Source organism: Aquarana catesbeiana, linkage group LG04 (assembly GCF_042186555.1).
Source record: "Aquarana catesbeiana isolate 2022-GZ linkage group LG04, ASM4218655v1, whole genome shotgun sequence".
Classification (NCBI taxonomy): Eukaryota; Metazoa; Chordata; class Amphibia; order Anura; family Ranidae; genus Aquarana; species Aquarana catesbeiana.
In genome coordinates this window covers 186,097,998-186,116,314 of record NC_133327.1, presented here as the reverse complement: position 1 = coordinate 186,116,314, position 18,317 = coordinate 186,097,998, and the positions used below count along the sequence as shown (strand labels likewise).

The 18,317-nt window shown below is 42.3% G+C and overlaps 1 protein-coding gene across 2 annotated transcripts in view; it reads left to right on the top strand.

Moving 5' to 3' along the window:
- The window catches only part of MINDY4B (MINDY family member 4B), a 137,886-nt gene that overhangs the window by 85,274 nt on the left and 34,295 nt on the right, over window positions 1-18,317 (top strand). For both annotated transcript variants that reach the window (XM_073629080.1, XM_073629081.1), the window contains 3 exons: window positions 4,840-4,934; window positions 7,334-7,499; window positions 13,936-14,001. In XM_073629080.1, coding sequence (XP_073485181.1) covers window positions 4,840-4,934; window positions 7,334-7,499; window positions 13,936-14,001 — 327 coding nt within the window. The remainder of the gene's footprint in view (window positions 1-4,839; window positions 4,935-7,333; window positions 7,500-13,935; window positions 14,002-18,317) is intronic.

The window sequence follows — 18,317 nt, the reverse complement described above, 5'->3', positions numbered from 1 at the left end:
AAGAGACAACCAGCAGACAGGCAGAACTCACAACATGAAATGAGATTTTTCAAGAAAACTTTGGATTGGCAAAGATAACTGTTGTGCAGTTTTTAAAACATGACTACAGCAAAGAGCTGCTCAATACAGCACGTGACATCCAGCCAGTAATAATGTGTCTACTGTTGTCAACACAATGGGTAGCACCAGAAATTGGAGTGGGAAGCGGTAAAGCACGGCTCATTTTAGCGGCGTTTTACTGCTGTTTGAGCAACACTTTTAGGTCCCTAGCGGGGTGCTTTTTACCCCTGCTAGCGGCCCAAAAAGGGGTTAAAAGCACCTGTGTTGCAGTGCTTCCAAAGTGCTTTTCGGAAATACCCACTATCACCAAGACTGATAGTGGGTATTTCAGAGGAGAGAAAGTAGGGTAGCCAGGCAGCAGAGTCATCAAAAAGTGTGATACCAGTCCAGGAGGCCGATAAATTGCTACAATCCTCAGAGAGATGGGTGAAAACAGACGAATACAGTGCATCTCGAAAGAAAAGAGGGATAGAGAGGGAGGGGTAGGAAGGACTTGGGAGGTGCTTTGTGGGGATAGAAGGAATACAACTCCACCTCCTTTTTGTCCATTGAGTCTCGGGGAGTGAGTTCAATGGGGGTCATCATGGGAGAGGGCAGCAGGAGAGGTTGAGTCAAAATTTTAAAGCCAGGTCTCAGTTATGGCGAGTATGTTAAAGCCATGAGAGATGAAGAGGTCATGCACACATGTTAGCTTGTTACAGATGGAGCGGGCTTTCCAAAGGGCTCATGAGATTGGTGGGCTGCTTTGAGGAAGCAGGAGGATAGAAATAAAACTGAGCGAATTGCAGTGGCTGCCAGAGGAGAAGGGGTATTGGATATGTGGTTTGCAGTTGGAAAATGTCAAGAGGTCGACGCGTTTCACATCTTTGCTTCTTCAGGACCTTATATTCTTGACTTAGAACAGAGATCCTGTTCAAAAACAGAGAGTAACACATTGTATTGTTTACATTTAGATTACTTAGGAGCGCAACAGAATTTATTTCAAAATATTATCCATTTGGATGAAAAAATAGCATATATGGGGACTCACATCTATGAGGAACCTGCAAAAAAATGGCGTGCCAGGTGTCATAGGAGAGCGATCCAGCAACCAGTATCTTTAAGCAATAAATTAATCAATATAAGTAATATCATCGGAAAATCATATGATTTATTCTGAAAGTACCAATAAACGTGAAATTAATAGATAGGGCATGGGTTGGTGAGCTGATCATAATAATAGAATACTTACAAAGGATGAAGTCCTAGTTGGAAAAGGAAGGAGAGAGGGTAAAGGTATCCACCACACACCAGAACACAAAAAGCCCTGCAATTACTCCATCAACCAGTCCCTAAAAAAATCCAATATATAATCAGTGCTGTATATAATAGGGATAGGGTTAATATCCCCACTCAAATACGGAAAGGCACAAAAAAAGGGATATAAGATGTATCTATACCTTAATAATATAAGGATGTTACTTAATAGTGCAGTTTGACACGGAGGTGTTCACTCACTTGAAAAGACAGAGTAACAGATAAATTCTGAAGATAATGGAAAAATACATAATAAGAAAACTCCTATTCACAATCAATAGATGTAGATAGGAGTACTAGTTATTTAGTAGGTGAGGTCGAAAAAAGACACAAGTCCATCGATTCCAGCCTATGTGTGTGACTATATGTCAGTATTACATTGTATATCCCTGTATGTTGTGGTCATTCAGGTGATTATCTAATAGTTTCTTGAAACTATCAATGCTCCCCTGCTGAGACCACCACCTCTGGAAGAGAATTCCACATCCTTGCTGCTCTTACAGTAAAGAATCCTCTATGTATTTTAAGGTTAAACCTCTTTTCTTCTAATTTTAATGAGTGGCCATGTGTCTTGTTAAACTCCCTTCCGCAAAAAGGTTTTATCCCTATTGTGAGGTCACCAGTATGGTATTTGCAAATTGAAATCATATCCCCTCTTAAGCGTCTCTTCTCCAGAGAGAATAAGTTCAGTGCTCGCAACCTTTCCTTATAACTAAGATCCTCCAGACCCTTTATTAGCTTTGTTGCCCTTCTTTGTACTCGCTCCATTTCCAGTACATCCTTCCTGAGGACTGGTGCCCAGAACTGGACAGCATACTCTAGGTGCGGCCGGACCAGAGTCTTGTAGAGCAGGAGAATTATCGAAACCAAAAAATTCACTAAAAACAAGGTGTAGAAGCATGGCCACTTACTATCTAACTGATGGCAAATAAACCACCATTATACTATTGCTATCTAGCCAATGTCTCCTGCCTCATCTTCCATCCACATTCATCAACCAGAAGGTCTATGGAATAAATAATAGCACATCTAGTGAGTTGAAATCAGCTCACATAATTAACATAGCCATCTGTCCATTAACAAAACCTCAAATAGACTTACCTAAATCTCCCATCAGCAAACACAGGACCATTCCTCCAGCCCTAGCATTCCAGACTGATTATATACCCATTTTTGGCGCCAAAACGGCATCCTAATTAATGTAAGATACAGGTGAAACAGTGGGAAGGTATTGGCAGGTTAATGGGGCAGGTGAGAATGGGAATTTAGTAATGCAGTAAGCCATTTACATTCCGCGCATGCGCCGAACAAATTCCGTCCGAAAATTAAACCGAAAGTGCATGCGCAATACTCAATAGCGAATGTCCAGACTCTGTCCTACAATGGACAGAGAAGAGCGAGCATCACGCACCCAACTCGAGCCCCCCACACATACACACCTGCACATCAGGCCACATCATCTCACTCTCTGCAGACCAGATAGATCGCACATCATTAATATATAAAAAAACAAAGTGGCTGATAAACAGTCCCATTGCCCCCAGATTGTAACCATGCATGCATATATCTGTATTTGTCCGTATATATCCTATGTGTGAAGACACAATGAATATCAATAACTGGTGTACTCAATTATTTTATACAGAGTCACTTTGTACATTTAGATATGGAGGTAACAGAAAGATTATGAACAGTAATTAAGAATTGAATTCTATCATCCTGTTCCCTCCCTGTTTTAGAGTGAGAAACTTTTACACAGGCATACATGACGTGTCGGGTGGTCTTGGGATATGCAATCTGCAACCAGGTCCTGACATGTGGGACCCCTGGCATGGTTACAATCTGGGGGCAATGGGGCTGTTTTCTCACCCCCAGTAATTTTTTGGTTTCACTAGTACTCCTATGTACATCTATTGATTGTGAATAGGAGTTTTCTTATTATGTATTTTTCCATTATCTGCAGAATTTATCTGTTAGTCTGTTAGTCTTTTCAAGTGAGTAAACACCTCCATGTCAAACTGCACTATTAAGTAACATCCTTATATTATTAAGGTATAGATACATCTTATTATCCCTTTTTTTGTGCCTTTCTGTATTTTAGTGGGGATATTAACCCTATCCCTATTATATTTTGTGTTCTGGTTTGTGGTGGATACCTTTACCCTCCCTCCTTCCTTTTCCAACTAGGACTTCATCCTTTGTAAGTATTCTATTTTTATGGTCAGCTCACCAACCCATGCCCTATCTATTGATTTCATGTTTATTGGTACGTCCAGAATAAATCATATGATTTTCTGTTGATATTACTTATATTGATTAATTTATTGCTTAAAGATACTGGTTGCTGGATCGCTCTCTTATGACACCTGGCACGTAATTTTTGCAGGTTCCTCATAGATGTGAGTCCCCATATATGCTATTTTCTCCTCTAAATGGATGATATTTTGAAATAAATTCTGTTGGCTCCTAAGTAATCTAAATGTAAGCAATATGTATGTGTTTCTCTCTGTTTTTGAACAGGATCTCTGTTCTAAGTCAAGAATTTAAAGTCCTGAAGAAGCAAAGATGTGAAACATGTCCACCTCTTGACATTTGTAACAACAGAGATCTCTAATCCATTGATACCCGAGTGTTTATATCAGCATGTGGTGGGTGCAGCAAATGCAGGAGATGATGGGTGCAGTAGTACGGAGAGGGTAGGAGTGAGACGATAGATAGACGACACCGATGTGAGAAGGAAGAGTAAAAGAAACATGTTAGTGGATAGAGAGTGGCACTCTGACTTCATATAAAATAAATATCAATTGCTGGTTTGCTTGTAATCTTTCAGAGTGAAGCAGATTTCTTGTTGTATCTTCATCCAGCTTTAATTATCCTGCTTTCTTTAAACTGCGGCGGTGAAACTGCGCATCACTCGTGACAGAGGAAAAGAGCCATGGTGTCTGCGCCTTACCCTGGTTATCTTCTTTCCTTTCCTCACACAAAGACAGCATGGGAGGAAAGGACTGCCGTTAACCGGCTAGTCTGTTTAGATGTGATCAGCTGTGATTGGACACAGCTGATCACATGGTAAAGGGCTGCTTTCCTAAGGACACAATTGTCACAGAACATGCCAATGCGTGCCCCAGGGGACGTGTGGGGGGCATGGTTCTGGGAGGACATCCATGGACACCCTCAAAGAATGAGAGAACCATGCTGTAGTCATCTTTTGGATGTGACACGTCATTGAAATGGTTAAGACAGCAAAAAATTATGAATAAAAGAGATGCCTTCCAAGGAAAATTCCACCATTCCTCCCCTCCAAGAAGCCATGTAAAAAGGAAGAGCTAGGGCAAGAAACTTAGGTTTCTCCCCATGGCTTCTTTTGTGACAGATTATTCAGTAAAAAGGGTGAAGTTAAGGAACAAACAATTTGGGTACGGTAACCTTTCCTTGCTGCTGTAGGTATATAACATTCATTAACCATTATTTTGCTTTACAAAGGGTGGAACAAGAGCCATTCAGATGGTGGTGCAAGCACACATCATTAAGCACTTGCTGTTTACAAAGGATGGTCAAGAACACAGCTCCTTCAAGAGGTAAATCTATAAGAAAAAATATAGCAGCTAAAGTTAAAGTATAACTAAAGCTGGAACTTTACCAAAACAGTACTGAAGTCTCCCTAAAGCGGGTCATACATAGACTGAAATTCAGCCGGTTCAGTAGGAATTGGCCAAATTTCGATCCATGTATGGGCAGGCTGGTTGTACACTAGTTGATCTAATAACTGACTTGTGTACAACCAGCCTGTTGGAAATTTTTCTCTTGATCAGCGCTGACGGCAATGCTGATCAGTGTATTCTGAAATTGGGTCATCGAGTGCTTGAATGGGGGAATCAATACATTTTCTGACTCAAATGGCTCAAAATAACTAATGTATAGCCAGGCTGAGAGTGATACTAAGAGGCAGTTATTTAGTGTTACTATTCTTATGTGTTAATATAATTAATTTCCGAAAGAATACAAATTATTGGGTTAATGGATGACTGTATGTGCAGTATAACTCTTAAGTACTTAATATATTTCATACTTAAAGATGAATTCCAGGTATGGATATTTTTACATACAATGCTGTGAAAAAGTATTTGCCCCCCTTCTGATTTTTTTTTTTTTTGCATGTTTGTCACACTTAAATGACTCATCAAACAAATTTTAATATTACACAAAGATAACCCGAGTAAATACAAAATGCAGTTTTTAAATGATGGTTTCTTTTATTAAGGCAAAAAAGCTGTGCAAACCTGCCCGGCTTTATGTGAAAAAGTAATTTCCCCTAAACCTAATAACTGATTGTGCCACCCTTGGCAGCAATAACTGCAATCAAGCGCTTGCGATAACTGTCAATGAGTCTTTTACATTGTTGTGGAGCAATTTTGGCCCACTCTTCTTTGCAGAATTGTTTTAATTCAGCCACACTGGAAGGTTTTTCCAGCATTAACGGCCTGTGTAAGGTCATGATACAGCATCCCAATTGGATTTAAGTCCAGGCTTAGACTAGGCCACGCCAAAACCTAAATTTTGCTTTGTTTGAACCATTTGGAGGTGAACTTGCTGTTGTGTTCCAGATCATTGTCCTGCTGCATAACCCAAGTGCACTTGAGCTTGAGGTCACAAATTGATGGCTGGATATTCTCCTTTAGGATTTTCTGGTAGAACTCAGAATTCATGGTTCCATCAGTTCTTTAGATGTTGTTCTGGGTTCTTTTATGACCTCCTGGATGAGTTGTCATCATGCTCTTTTTTGTAGGCCAGCCACTACTGGGAAGGGTCACCATCACCACTGTTCCAAATAATCTCCATTTGTGGATAATGGCTCTCCCCTTGGTTTACTGGAGTTCCAAAGCTTTGGAAATGGCTTTGAAACCCTTCCTAGACCGATACATGTTTGTTTCTAATCTGTTCTTGAATATTTTTAGATTGTGGCATGATGTGTGGCTTTTTGTTCTCTGTTAGCATGCTTCACTTTGTCAGACAGCTTCTATTTATGTGATTTCTTGATTCAACAGGTCTGGCAGTAATCAGGCCTGGGTGTGGCAAGTGAAATTTAACTCAGATTTCCAAAAAATTGTGGTTAATCACAGTTTATTCATGATTCGGCATGGGAGGGGGCAATTACTTTTTCACATTGGGCCAGGCAGGTTTGAACAGCTTTTTTCCCTTAATAAATGAAATAATAATTTAAAAACTGCATCTTGGATTTACCCGGGTTATCTTTGTGTAATATTAAAATTAGTTTAATGATCTGAATCATTTAAGTGTGAGAAATATGCAAAAGAATAAAAAATCAGGAAGGGGGCAAATACTTTTTCACAGCACTGTAGTTACATTGGTGCAGCTTGGATGTAACTATGCATATACCCTACCTCTGGTATTTTGAGGAAGCTTGAAATTACTGTAATAGGCAACACTTCCACAGTGACCTTCACTAGTTTTCATTTCCTGTGCTGAGCGGTTGCCCTACTGAATTATGAGGTTGCCCGCTCGGCACGGGTGCCAGTAAGAGAAGGCATTGCTATTTTCCAATAAATGCAAATTGTTCTTTGATTGGATGAGGTGGAGATTGTGATGTCTCCGCACCGCCTCTCCACCTCATCCAGTCAGAAAATGCTTTGTATTCATTGAGAACATGCAAAGTGTTTACTTAATGGTGCACATGCCAAGCGCGCAACCTCTTGTGTTCAGGGTGGAGCAGGGCAGATGCTTGGTGCAGGACCCAGAAGCTAGTGGAGATCACTGTAGTAGTGGTGCATACTTCAGAGATTCCCAGCCCTCAGGAGGATCAGTCAAATATGGTATATGCATAGTTACATTGGTCCAATGTAGCTATGTAAAATATATATATACCTAGAATCCATGTTAAAATACGTCAGATATTATGCACTGAAAAGGTTTATAAAAATGATTATTCATTTTAGCACTAATATTTTATTTTTTTTAGTTTATCGGAAATAAGCCAAAAACAACAAGAAAGGGCCCTAGCAGCATCTCTTGCTGATATTATTTGGACTACAGGAGCCATGAAAAAAGCTATAGTCTGCCTCATCACTAACGAATCTTATTTCTCAGAGAGTCCAAACTACAAAACTGATAATTTTACTGAAAAGGTATGTATATACATAATCCAGTTTGGCATCACAGGAGTTACATGGCTTCAGATTTATATTGCTTATTGACTGTTGTAGAAACTCCATTTCTCAGGTTGCCTTGCATTTTAAAGAAATAAAAATCTTCAAATAAAGTAAACATCTAGTACACGGCAATTAAAAGGAACATGTAATTTTTTCCTGTAGCGGTACCCCCGAAAGGGGCACTGATTGATGATGAACGTACAGCAGCTGCTAGCAAACACGAAAGCGACCCCACGAACACTGACCCAGTAACCAGTCTAGGGGATGTCTTTTTAGGTTTTAATGCTGATAAAACCAACTAGGGAGGGGTATAGGGCATGGGATACTCTGATCAATGCTGGCACCATTAAAGCTAACTTCACTGTCCTTTAAATAGCACTTCTTAACCTCTGAGACTGGAACGAATGGGTAAATCAGGAACACTGTGGGAGTTTTACACTGGCTTTTATATCCTTAAAGCAATAAATGTCACCCTGCTCAGCAAACAGTCTTTTACTCACAAGGCCCCAAATAGCTGTCCAGAATTAGCTTCCTGTTGCCCTCTAGTGAGATGCTAGTAGTCTCAGGGGTGTTTGTAGTTGCAGGTATGCCCCCCCCCCCCCCCCCCCCCGCCCCAGTTATAGCACAGTCAGGACCCTGATGAGAATCAATGTAGATCAGCAGCAAGGCCTTCAGAGATGGCAGCTTTCCCAGCTGGTGAATCTCCTAGGCAAGATGTGTAGGCCTGTAAACCCAGCACATGCTAAGCCCTAAACATGCTTCTGGGTCCAGCTGCATAGACAATCCAGCAACAACTTCTCAGGCTTCCAGCTGAGGCAAGAGAGCAAGCACAGATATTTATACCCTCCCCCATCATGCCCCTGTGCATACCTCCCAACATTTTGAGATGGGAATGAGGGACACCTACTAGCAAACGTATGTAGGCATAGGACACGCCCCTTGCCATGCCCCCTTAAAGGGGAAATAACAAAAAAAAAGGTGAATTAAATCCACAAGGGCTTTTTTTTACCACTAGTATTCCTTTATTTTGGCTTTTAAAATTGAAAAATGCAGAAATTTATAATTTGGATGAAAGGTTTAGCACTGGAAAACACTTTTTGAAAGATAAAAAGTGCATTTTATATACAACTATATAGACCTGACCAAAATGAGGGACAAATGAGGAGAAAAGAGGGACAGAGGGACATTGCTCCAAATCAGGGACAGTCCCTCGAAATCAGGGACAGTTGGGAGCTATGCCCTGTGGCCTGAACTTCCTGCGGGGATGGCTGGGGGAAATATGAATATTCATAACTCTGTCTGGCAGAGGAACCTCAAACTATAGCTAGTGGTGCTAGTGACACCTACTGACAGCAGTGAGAAACCACAGCCTTGCTGGGTTTAGAGAGAAACGAAGTGCACATCTATACAAATAAAACAACTGAGCTGTCTACCACCCAGCCAAAAACGAAACTTTCCTATCACTTAGAAACCTATCTAGGAGAGTGCTACATATGCTTACTAAGAATAAAATGTCAACCACTTCCCTTGAAGCTTTTCCATTCCAGGTTTTAATTACTAAGACAAGAGATTAAATCAAGTCCATACACTTCCAGCCAGATTGGATAATAATCTCTTGTTTGAGGAAGGAATCCAACCCAGGCTGACTAATGTCTGGAAGAGCAATCAATTGGATGGGTTAGAAAGCCTGTACAAATCACTGCTGACCACGAGATAGCTAGAGCTCCCTACTACACCTTCATAATATAAAATATGAATGTTCAATCAAATTTTATGAATGTTCAATGTTATGTACTTGTTAAATAATGGCCTTTTGGGCCATTGCATCAGACTTTTGACCAACCCTGCAGTACAGGTCAAGTAAGACCTAAGTGGCCTTTGATAAATTTGAACCAGTGTTTATAATGTTTACATTCACATTACTGGGGATATGGTATATTTTTCACCAATGCAGATTTGTAGCTTTCCTTAAAGTGTGCCAGGATGCCAGATAATCACATTTGCTTTTACACTCTTAAGAGTCTCTATGCATGTTTCTATGTATGAGTAAGCTGGATGGCGCACTCAATACACAGGGAGTCCCTTTATGTCCTCAAGGTGTACATAACATGTGCATAATACTTTTTCTGACAATTGCTATAGAGCCATGCAGTGCAACTTCTATTTCATGCATTGAGCTGTGTGCAAGCTGCAAACAGGTTGGAGGAGCCTGCTGTGCTGGAAGTGTTATGATTTAGAACATTGGTTTACAAACTGTGGCTTGAGGGCCGGACGTGTCCCTTTGCTTGCCTTTATCCGGCCCTTGGGGCACTACTCCTCCAACTGACACCAATGATGGGATGCCATTCCTTCCACTGACACCATTGATTGGGCACTATTCCTCATACTGACACCATTGATGGGGCACTATTCTTCCCACTGATACCATTTATGGGGCACTATTCCTCCTACTGACACCATTGATGGGGCACTATTCTTTCCACTAACACCATTGATGGAGCACTATTCGTTCCATTAAAACAAACAATGGGGCATTGTGTACTCCCAGTGACCACAGTATGGCCCCTTAAAGCCTGAAGGACAGTAAACTGGTCCTTTGCTTAGAAGGTTTGAAGACCCCTGATTTAGAACAAGACCAGTAAGCACATTCTGTAGCAGAGACAGGTTTTGAGAGCTTCTAGCCTATAGTGCCTTTAAAAAAAAAAAAAACTCTGTCCCACTGTTAGGGTAGATACATTGAACAGGAAAATGGGACCAAAATTAAGCTAGCTTGGAGTTTTTTCGGATGGGCACTGAGACCCATCTTCTCTGCTGAGCTGGTTTTTGCTGTATGTGTATCACCTTGGAGCAGCATGCAGGCAGCACAAAGAAGTGGATGCAGCAGATGCAGTGGGTGTACAGACCTGAATGCACAGTATCTGGATTCAAGTGCGTGCACCTGCTCCTGCCCACAAGTCAAATTTTGACATGCAACTGGGTACATGCACCTGGCCCTACTGCATCTGCATCCCCTTCTTTGGGCTTCTTGATCAAAGCTCCAAGCTGGATGCACATGCAGCCAAGAGGAGCTCAGCATGGAGGACGGGTCTCGGTGCCCATCTGGATGAGCCCTTATACAGAATATCCAGCAAGTCTCTGGTCCTAACCCACTCACCCAGTGCAAGCTATGGGTAAACAAGGGCACAGTTACTAAAAATAAACCTAAAGCAAAAATCAACTGCAGTTTTCACAGCCCAGGATTAATAATCCAGTATTTTGATTAGCTGCTACAAGCAACAAGAAATTTAGCTTTTTGTACACTCTTCATATGTCAGCCTTTGCATCAGTAGAAGCCTACTGAAAGTCAGGGCTAATGTGGAGGACAGCACGTCCTTTGTAGAAGGTAAAGGAGAGTAATTCTGGGCTTGTGCATTTGCATAAGCCAGGCAGTAGCTGCAACATACACCATCCAACTATAACATTATGACCACCCACCTAATATTGAGTACAGTCAGGTCCATAAATATTGGGACATCGACACAATTCTAATCTTTTTGGCACTATACACCACCACAATGGATTTGAAACGAAATGAACAAGATGTGCTTTAACTGCAGACTTTCAGCTTTAATTTGAGGGTATTTACATCCAAATCAGGTGAACGGTGTAGGAATTACAACAGTTTGTTTATGTGCCTCCCACTTTTTAAGGGACCAAAAGTAATGGGACAATTGGCTGCTCAGCTGTTCCATGGCCAGGTGTGGGTTATTCCCTCATTATCCCATTTACAAGGAGCAGATAAAAGGTCCAGAGTTCATTTCAAGTGTGCTATTTACATTTGGAATCTGTTGCTCTCAACTCTCAATATGAGTTCCAAAGAGCTGTCACTATCAGTGAAGCTAGCCACCATTAGGCTGAAAAACCAAAACAAACCCATCAGAGAGATAGCAAAAACATTAGGTGTGGCCAAATCAACTGTTTGGAACATCCTTAAAAAGAAAGAACGCACCGGTGAGCTCAGCAACACCAAAAGACCCAGAAGACCACGGAAAACAACTGTGGTGGATGACCGAAGAATTCTTTCCCTGGTGAAGAAAACATCCTTCCAGATCAAGAACACTTTCCAGGGGGTAGGTGTATGTGTGTCAAAGTCAACAATCAAGAGAAGACTTCACCAGAGTGAATACAGAGGGTTCCCCACAAGATGTAAATCATTGGTGAGCCCCAAAAACAGGAAGGCCAGATTAGAGTTTACCAAACAACATCTAAAAAAGCCTTCACAGTTCTGGAACAGTTCTGTCCTATGGACAGATGAGACCAAGATCAACTTGTACCAGAGTGATGGGAAGAGAAGAGTATGGAGAAGGAAAGGAACTGCTCATGATCCAAAGCATACCACCTTATCAGTGAAGCATGGTGGTGGTAGTGTCATGGCGTGGGCATGTATGGCTGCCAATGGAACTGGTTCTCTTGTATTTATTGCTGATGTGACTGCTGACAAAAGCAGCAGGATGAATTCTGAAGTGTTTCTGGCAATATTATCTGCTCATTATCAGCAAAATGCTTCAGAACTCATTGGACGGCGCTTCACAGTGCAGATGGACAATGACCCAAAGCATACTGCGACAGCAACCAAAGAGTTTTTTAAGGGAAAGAAGTGGAATGTTATGCAATGGCCAAGTCAATCACTTGACCTGAATCCAATTGAGCATGCATTTCACTTGCTGAAGACAAAACTGAGGGGAAAATGCCCCAAGAACAAGCAGGAACTGAAGACAGTTGCAGTAGAGGCCTGACAGAGCATCACCAGGGATGAAACCCAGCGTCTGGTGATGTCTATGTGTTCCAGATTTCAGGCTGTAATTTACTGCAAAGGATTTGCAACCAAGTATTAAAAAGAGAAAGTTTGATGGATGATTGTTAATCTGTCCCATTACTTTTGGTCCCTTCAAAAGTGGGAGGCACATATACAAACTGTTGTAATTCCTACACCGTTCACTTGATTTGGATGTTAATGCCCTCACATTAAAGCCAAAAGTCTGCAGTTAAAGCACATCTTGTTTGTTTAATTTCAAATCCATTGTGGTGGTGTGTAGAGCCAAAAAGATTAGAATTTTGCCGATGTCTCAATATTTATGGACCTGACTGTAGGTCCCCTTTTGCCTCCAAAATAGCTATGACCTGTTGAGGCATGGATTCCAAAGTAGCATCCACATGAGTGGCAGGACCCAAGGTTTCCCAGCAGAAAATTGTCCAAAGCATTACATTGCCTCCTCTGGCTTGCCTTCTCCCCATAGTGCACTCTGGTGCTCTTCCCCAGGTAAACAACAAACATGCACCCGGCCAATCACATGATGTAAAAGAAAATGCAATTCATCAGACCATTCCGCCTTTTTCCATTCCTCCGTGGTTCAGTTCTGATGCTCATGTGTCCATTGTAGGTGCTTTTGGCTGTGGCCATGGGTCAGGATGGACGCTGTGACTGGCCTGCGGCTACACAGCCCCATACACAACAAACTGCAATGCATTGTGTATTTTGACACCTTTCTATTGGAACCAGCATTACCTTTTTCAGCAGTTTATGCCACAGAAGCTCTTCTATTGAATCAGACTACATGGGCCAGCCTTTCTGCCCATATGCATCAATGAGCCTTGGTCACCCAAGACCCTATTGCCAATTTGCTGGTTTTCCTTGCTTTAACCACATTTGGTAGGTCCTGACCACTGCAGACCGGGAACATCCCACAAGAGTTGCAGTTTTGGAGATGCTCTGACCGATTCGTCTAGCCATTACACTTAGCACTTTTCATAGTCATTCAAATCCTTATGCTTGCCCATTTTTTCTGATTTTAAACCATCAGTTTTAGGAACAACATGTTCACCTGCTGCCTAATATATCCCATGGACTTTCAGATGCCATTGTAGCAAAATAATCAATGTTTTTCACTATACCTGTCGGGGGTCATATTGCTATGGCTAATCTCTGTATGTGCCTTTAGTAGTTACTGCTTTCCTCCAAGTAATCCTCAATGTGTTGAGGAACATATGCATGCTCCAGTCAAAATTTTTTACAGAAACTGGCGATTGAACAAAGCACATGCTATATATTTTTAGTGATTTATAAAGGCCTCCATTATTTCAGGTACATTACTCAGCTTATTCAAAGGATCCAGTCATGGCAGCTGTGACTGATGAGGACACCTGATATGCACATGTTTGATCCAAGTCAGTGAGTCAATTAATATTGAAGTAAGGATACACGTAAAAGCACAGGCACATGGCATCCTTCATATTTCTGTCCTGGCAGATTCCCTTTATATAACAGGCTTTGATGTACATTTATTTTAGCTCTTAAAAATACCATAAAGAGTATTGTTATATCTTTTTAGAGATTCTTTGTGGCATAATAACAAAAGTATGCTTTGTTTGACAGCTCCATTTATTTGAATTTGTGGAAAAAGACAAGATGGAGGAATTCCTTTGTGCACACATACATTGTGTAAGTCTCCATAACATATTAAAAGTTTCATTGTCTGAAATTTTTTTAATAAAATGTGGATGGGCAGAGACTGATAAGTTGGTTTAGCTGTCTGTGTCCACGTTAAAGAGATTTTGTGAAAAAAAAACAGAACATGAGGGGTAATCCAAAATTAGGTTGGCAATACACTATGCAGATTTCGGCTGGTTTGTAAAGTCACTCTGTCAGCTCCTGCTCAACATCCTTCAACTGAAAAATTGAGAAAGCCAGACAGAAGATTTTTAGCTACGCAGCACGCACATGCAATCAGATGCCGCTGACAGTCAGAAAAAAATATTTTTTTTTTCTGTTCTATCCATAACCAGAAAAACATGGCTATATCTACATGTTAAAGTGGTTGTAAACCCCAGTCATGAAATGTGAACAAAGCACACATTTGTGTAGTGTTTACTTGTCTCTCTCCAAAGCTCTGAGTGTCGTTTCTCTCTGGTGCTTCCTTCCTCTGTTATCAGCATAAGTCACTTCTAAAAAGTTCCCCCCGACATGTGAGATAAATTTGTGACGGGGGGGGGGGGGGGAGGGTAATTTAGCACACAGCTTGTCTATTCAGAATACAGCTCTGCATGTTCCTTCATTGCTCTGCCTATGTGCTGGCGGGGGGGGGGGGGGGGGTGTTCCTTTCCTCCAATTAGTTCTCTCTCAGTGTAACTGCAGCCTCTCTAACCCCTCGTCGCTGCTCCACACAGATTCAGAAGGATTTCTTCACAATAGTGCTCTTTTGAAGGGTTGTAGACAAGAGAAAACTGCAGGTAAACAAGTAAAACTTGTAGGAGGATTTCTTTCATCTCTGTGTATCACCTGAGGCTATTCATTTCAGTGGGTATATGTAAGTGTTTACAAACACTTTAAAGTGATTGTAATAGCTCTTTTTTTTTTAAATAACAAACATGTTATACTTGCCTCCTCTGTGCAGTGAATTTGCACAGAGCAGCCTGGATCCTCCTCTTTTCAGGTCTCTCTTTGGGGCCCCTCAGCCAGCAGCTTGCTACAGGGGGCACCCAAGTCAGAGCTCCGTGTATCCATTCAGACATGGAGCCCCGACCTGGCCCATCCCCTCTCTCCCTGATTGGCTGACTGACTTTGATTGACAGCCACAGGAGCGAATGGCACCGCTGCTCTGTCTCAGCCAATCAGGAGGAGTGTCCTGGATGGCTGAGGGGATTGTGGACATTGTTGGAGAGAAGGGGCTCAGGTATTTAATTAGGGGGTGCTGCTACACACAGAAGTTTTTTTTTTTTTTTTTAATGCATAGAATGCCGTTTTAACAATTCTAAGTCAGTTATCATACTTTACAACTTTCTGAGATCGCAAAGAGGGACGCCTCTTTTAGCACAAAGTATACATGCAAAGCATGCACCCTACAATGTCCCCAGACTGTTATGCAAGAACTGAGCAAACCTTTTTCATTACCACTTTATCTTTACACTGTTTTTTTTCAAATTAACACATGCAAACTTTTAGAGGCGAGATGAAATGTTTAATGCAGTAAAACACATCTGGTAGTTCAATAGTAAATTATTTGTAGAGGTCTGTATATCACAAATATCATATCATATCATGAAAAGCAGTGGAGAAGAGGGTCAGAGGGATTCAGGAAGAGAGACAGTCCCTACAAATAAGAACCAGCTGGGAGCAATAAATTGGTCCTGGGAGGAAGGTTTGGTGTTAAAGGCTAAGTTCACCTTTCAAAAAATCAATAAATCAGTGCACATATTTTTGCAGGTGAAAAAATGTGCATTTATTATTTATTTTACTTGGAGCTTGGAAAGCATTGCACCCACACTCAGCAGATCGCGGGTGCCATGCAGGACTCCTGCATCCTCCTCAGTGTTTCTGTCTGCTCATACCTCAGATGAGCAGGCATATACACACTGACAGGAAGAGACAATGAACTACCTAGGCTGCTCAACAGTGCCCTGGTAGTTCATTGAGAACTACAAGCCAACAGCCACAAAGGCAGTCAGTACTTATAGTTTCCCATTTATAGAACACTGTGAATGAATGATATGGCCGGGCAGGTGGATACCCGCACAGTCGTGTTTTTTTTTTTAAATAGTGACAGCAAACAGGGGTAGAAGATCCCCCACTTGCTGTCACTAGATACAGCGATTCAGAGAGACGAAGCAAGAGTGGGAACATGTTACTTGTTCCACCCTAAAAACGTGTGGAACACGTAACATGTTCCCAAAGGTGAACTTAAAGGAGAAGTATGGGAATGCAAAATAGGTAGTACATGCTACCCTCATACCTGCATTGCATTTCTTTCTTTCCTCAGCCCTATAGTTTTTGCAGAATAGTCTTTTGAAGTGTCCAGAATCAGCCTCTAATGGTTCTCTCTCAGTTCAAAAGTTTCCAGGGGGTGGATACAGCTCCACAATCCAGCCACTCCTTCACTCCCTCCCTCTGGAGGACATGTGGGTGTGCCTGGTGAAGAGGTGAACAGCCAGGCTGCTATCTAGAACGAGCACGTTCTTCATGTGCCTCTGTTTCCATGGCAGTGTGTCCCTAGCTAAAACCCGGAAGCAGAGAGACCGTGTGATACAATCAGTGAAGCCCTCACCTTTCTCTGGCTGTTATCTGCAAGATCTCCTCTGCAAGACTCCAACACCTCTCCCCTGGGCTTTGATGTTCCTTCCTGTGTCCTCCGAATTCCCCCCCCACTCATTCAAAGTTCATGTCAGCGTCTCATCCAGCCGATGGGGAGAGGGGGGAGAGAGTCACTGAAAACTTCTCATGTACAGAAATAAACACGGGAAATCTCTCTACACATAGCACTGTGTTATATCAGAAGAGGAGACATGGTGAGGAGCATAGTGACCTGTGCTCTGTGTCTGTTCTCTGAAATGTACACAGTGCTATGTGTAGAGAGCATACCTGTGTTCAGTACATAGGAGACTGACAACTCCCCCACATCTAAAGTGACCCCCGATATGTCTCCAGAGTCTTCTTTTTTGTACATACAAATCATCTCTCTGTCACTGAACCCATCCCCCATCACCATCCCTCTCCAACTGATGTCATCCCTATTCCCCCATCCCCTGTACCCCTTTACAATCCCATCATCCCCATCCCCTGTACTCCTATACAGTCCCATCATCCCCATCCCCTGTACTGCTATACAGTCCCATCATCCCCATCCACTATACTCCCATACAGTCCCATCCTCCCCCATCTCCTGTACTCCTATACAATCCCGTCATCCCCATCCCCATCCCTGTACTCGTATACAATCCCATCATCCTGTACACCTATACAGTCCCATCATCCCCATCCCCTGTACTCCTATACAGTCCCATCATCCCCATGCACTGTACCTCCATGCAGTCCCATCATCCCCATCCCCTGTACTCCTATACAGACCAATCATCCCCATCCCCTGTACTCCTATACAATCCCATCATCCCCATTCTCTGTACTCCTATACAATCCCATCATCCCCATCCCCTGTACTCCTATACAATCCCATCATCCCATCCCCTGTACTGCTATACAGACCCATCATCCCCATCCCCTGTACTCCTATACAGTCCCATCATCCCCATCCCCTGTACTCCTATACAGTCCCATCATCCCCATCCCCTGCACTCCTATACAATCCCATCATCCCCATCCCCTGTACTCCTATACAATCCCATCACCCCCATCTCCTGTACTCCCATACAGTCCCATAATCCACATCCCCTGTATTCTTATACAATCCCATCATCCCCATCCCCTGTACTCCTATACAATCCCATCATCCCCATCCCCTGTACTCCTATACAGTCCCATCATCCCCATCCCCTGTACTCCTATACAGTCCCATCACCCCCATCCCCTGTACTCAAGGATTCATTCACAATGTTAGCTCTGATTTTATTTCATTTTACTATACCGTAATGCATGGAATGCCTGTGTGCTGTCACATCCATATGTGTATTCTGCTTTAAAAATATATTGTTTTCACTCTGGTAGATAGTAATATGTAGAGGACATTTACATACACAGCACTATCAGTGACTTCTCCTACCTTAGTCACTGAAGTGCTGATATCTCTGCCAATTCTTCTGACCATCCGAACAGGCTGCAGAGGAGGGGGGAGAAGGGAGCAGCTACGCTCTGTGAAGTCTCGGAAACGAGCAGAGCGCAGAGAGCCATCATCAATCAAGCAAGATGACAGGAAAGTGGGTGGATCCAGACTCCAGAGCCAGACCATTGTCGGTATGACGATGTATGAAAGTCTGTAGACCCTCCCACAGGTATTTAGCTTGATTTTAACAGAGAGGGCTGGAAACATT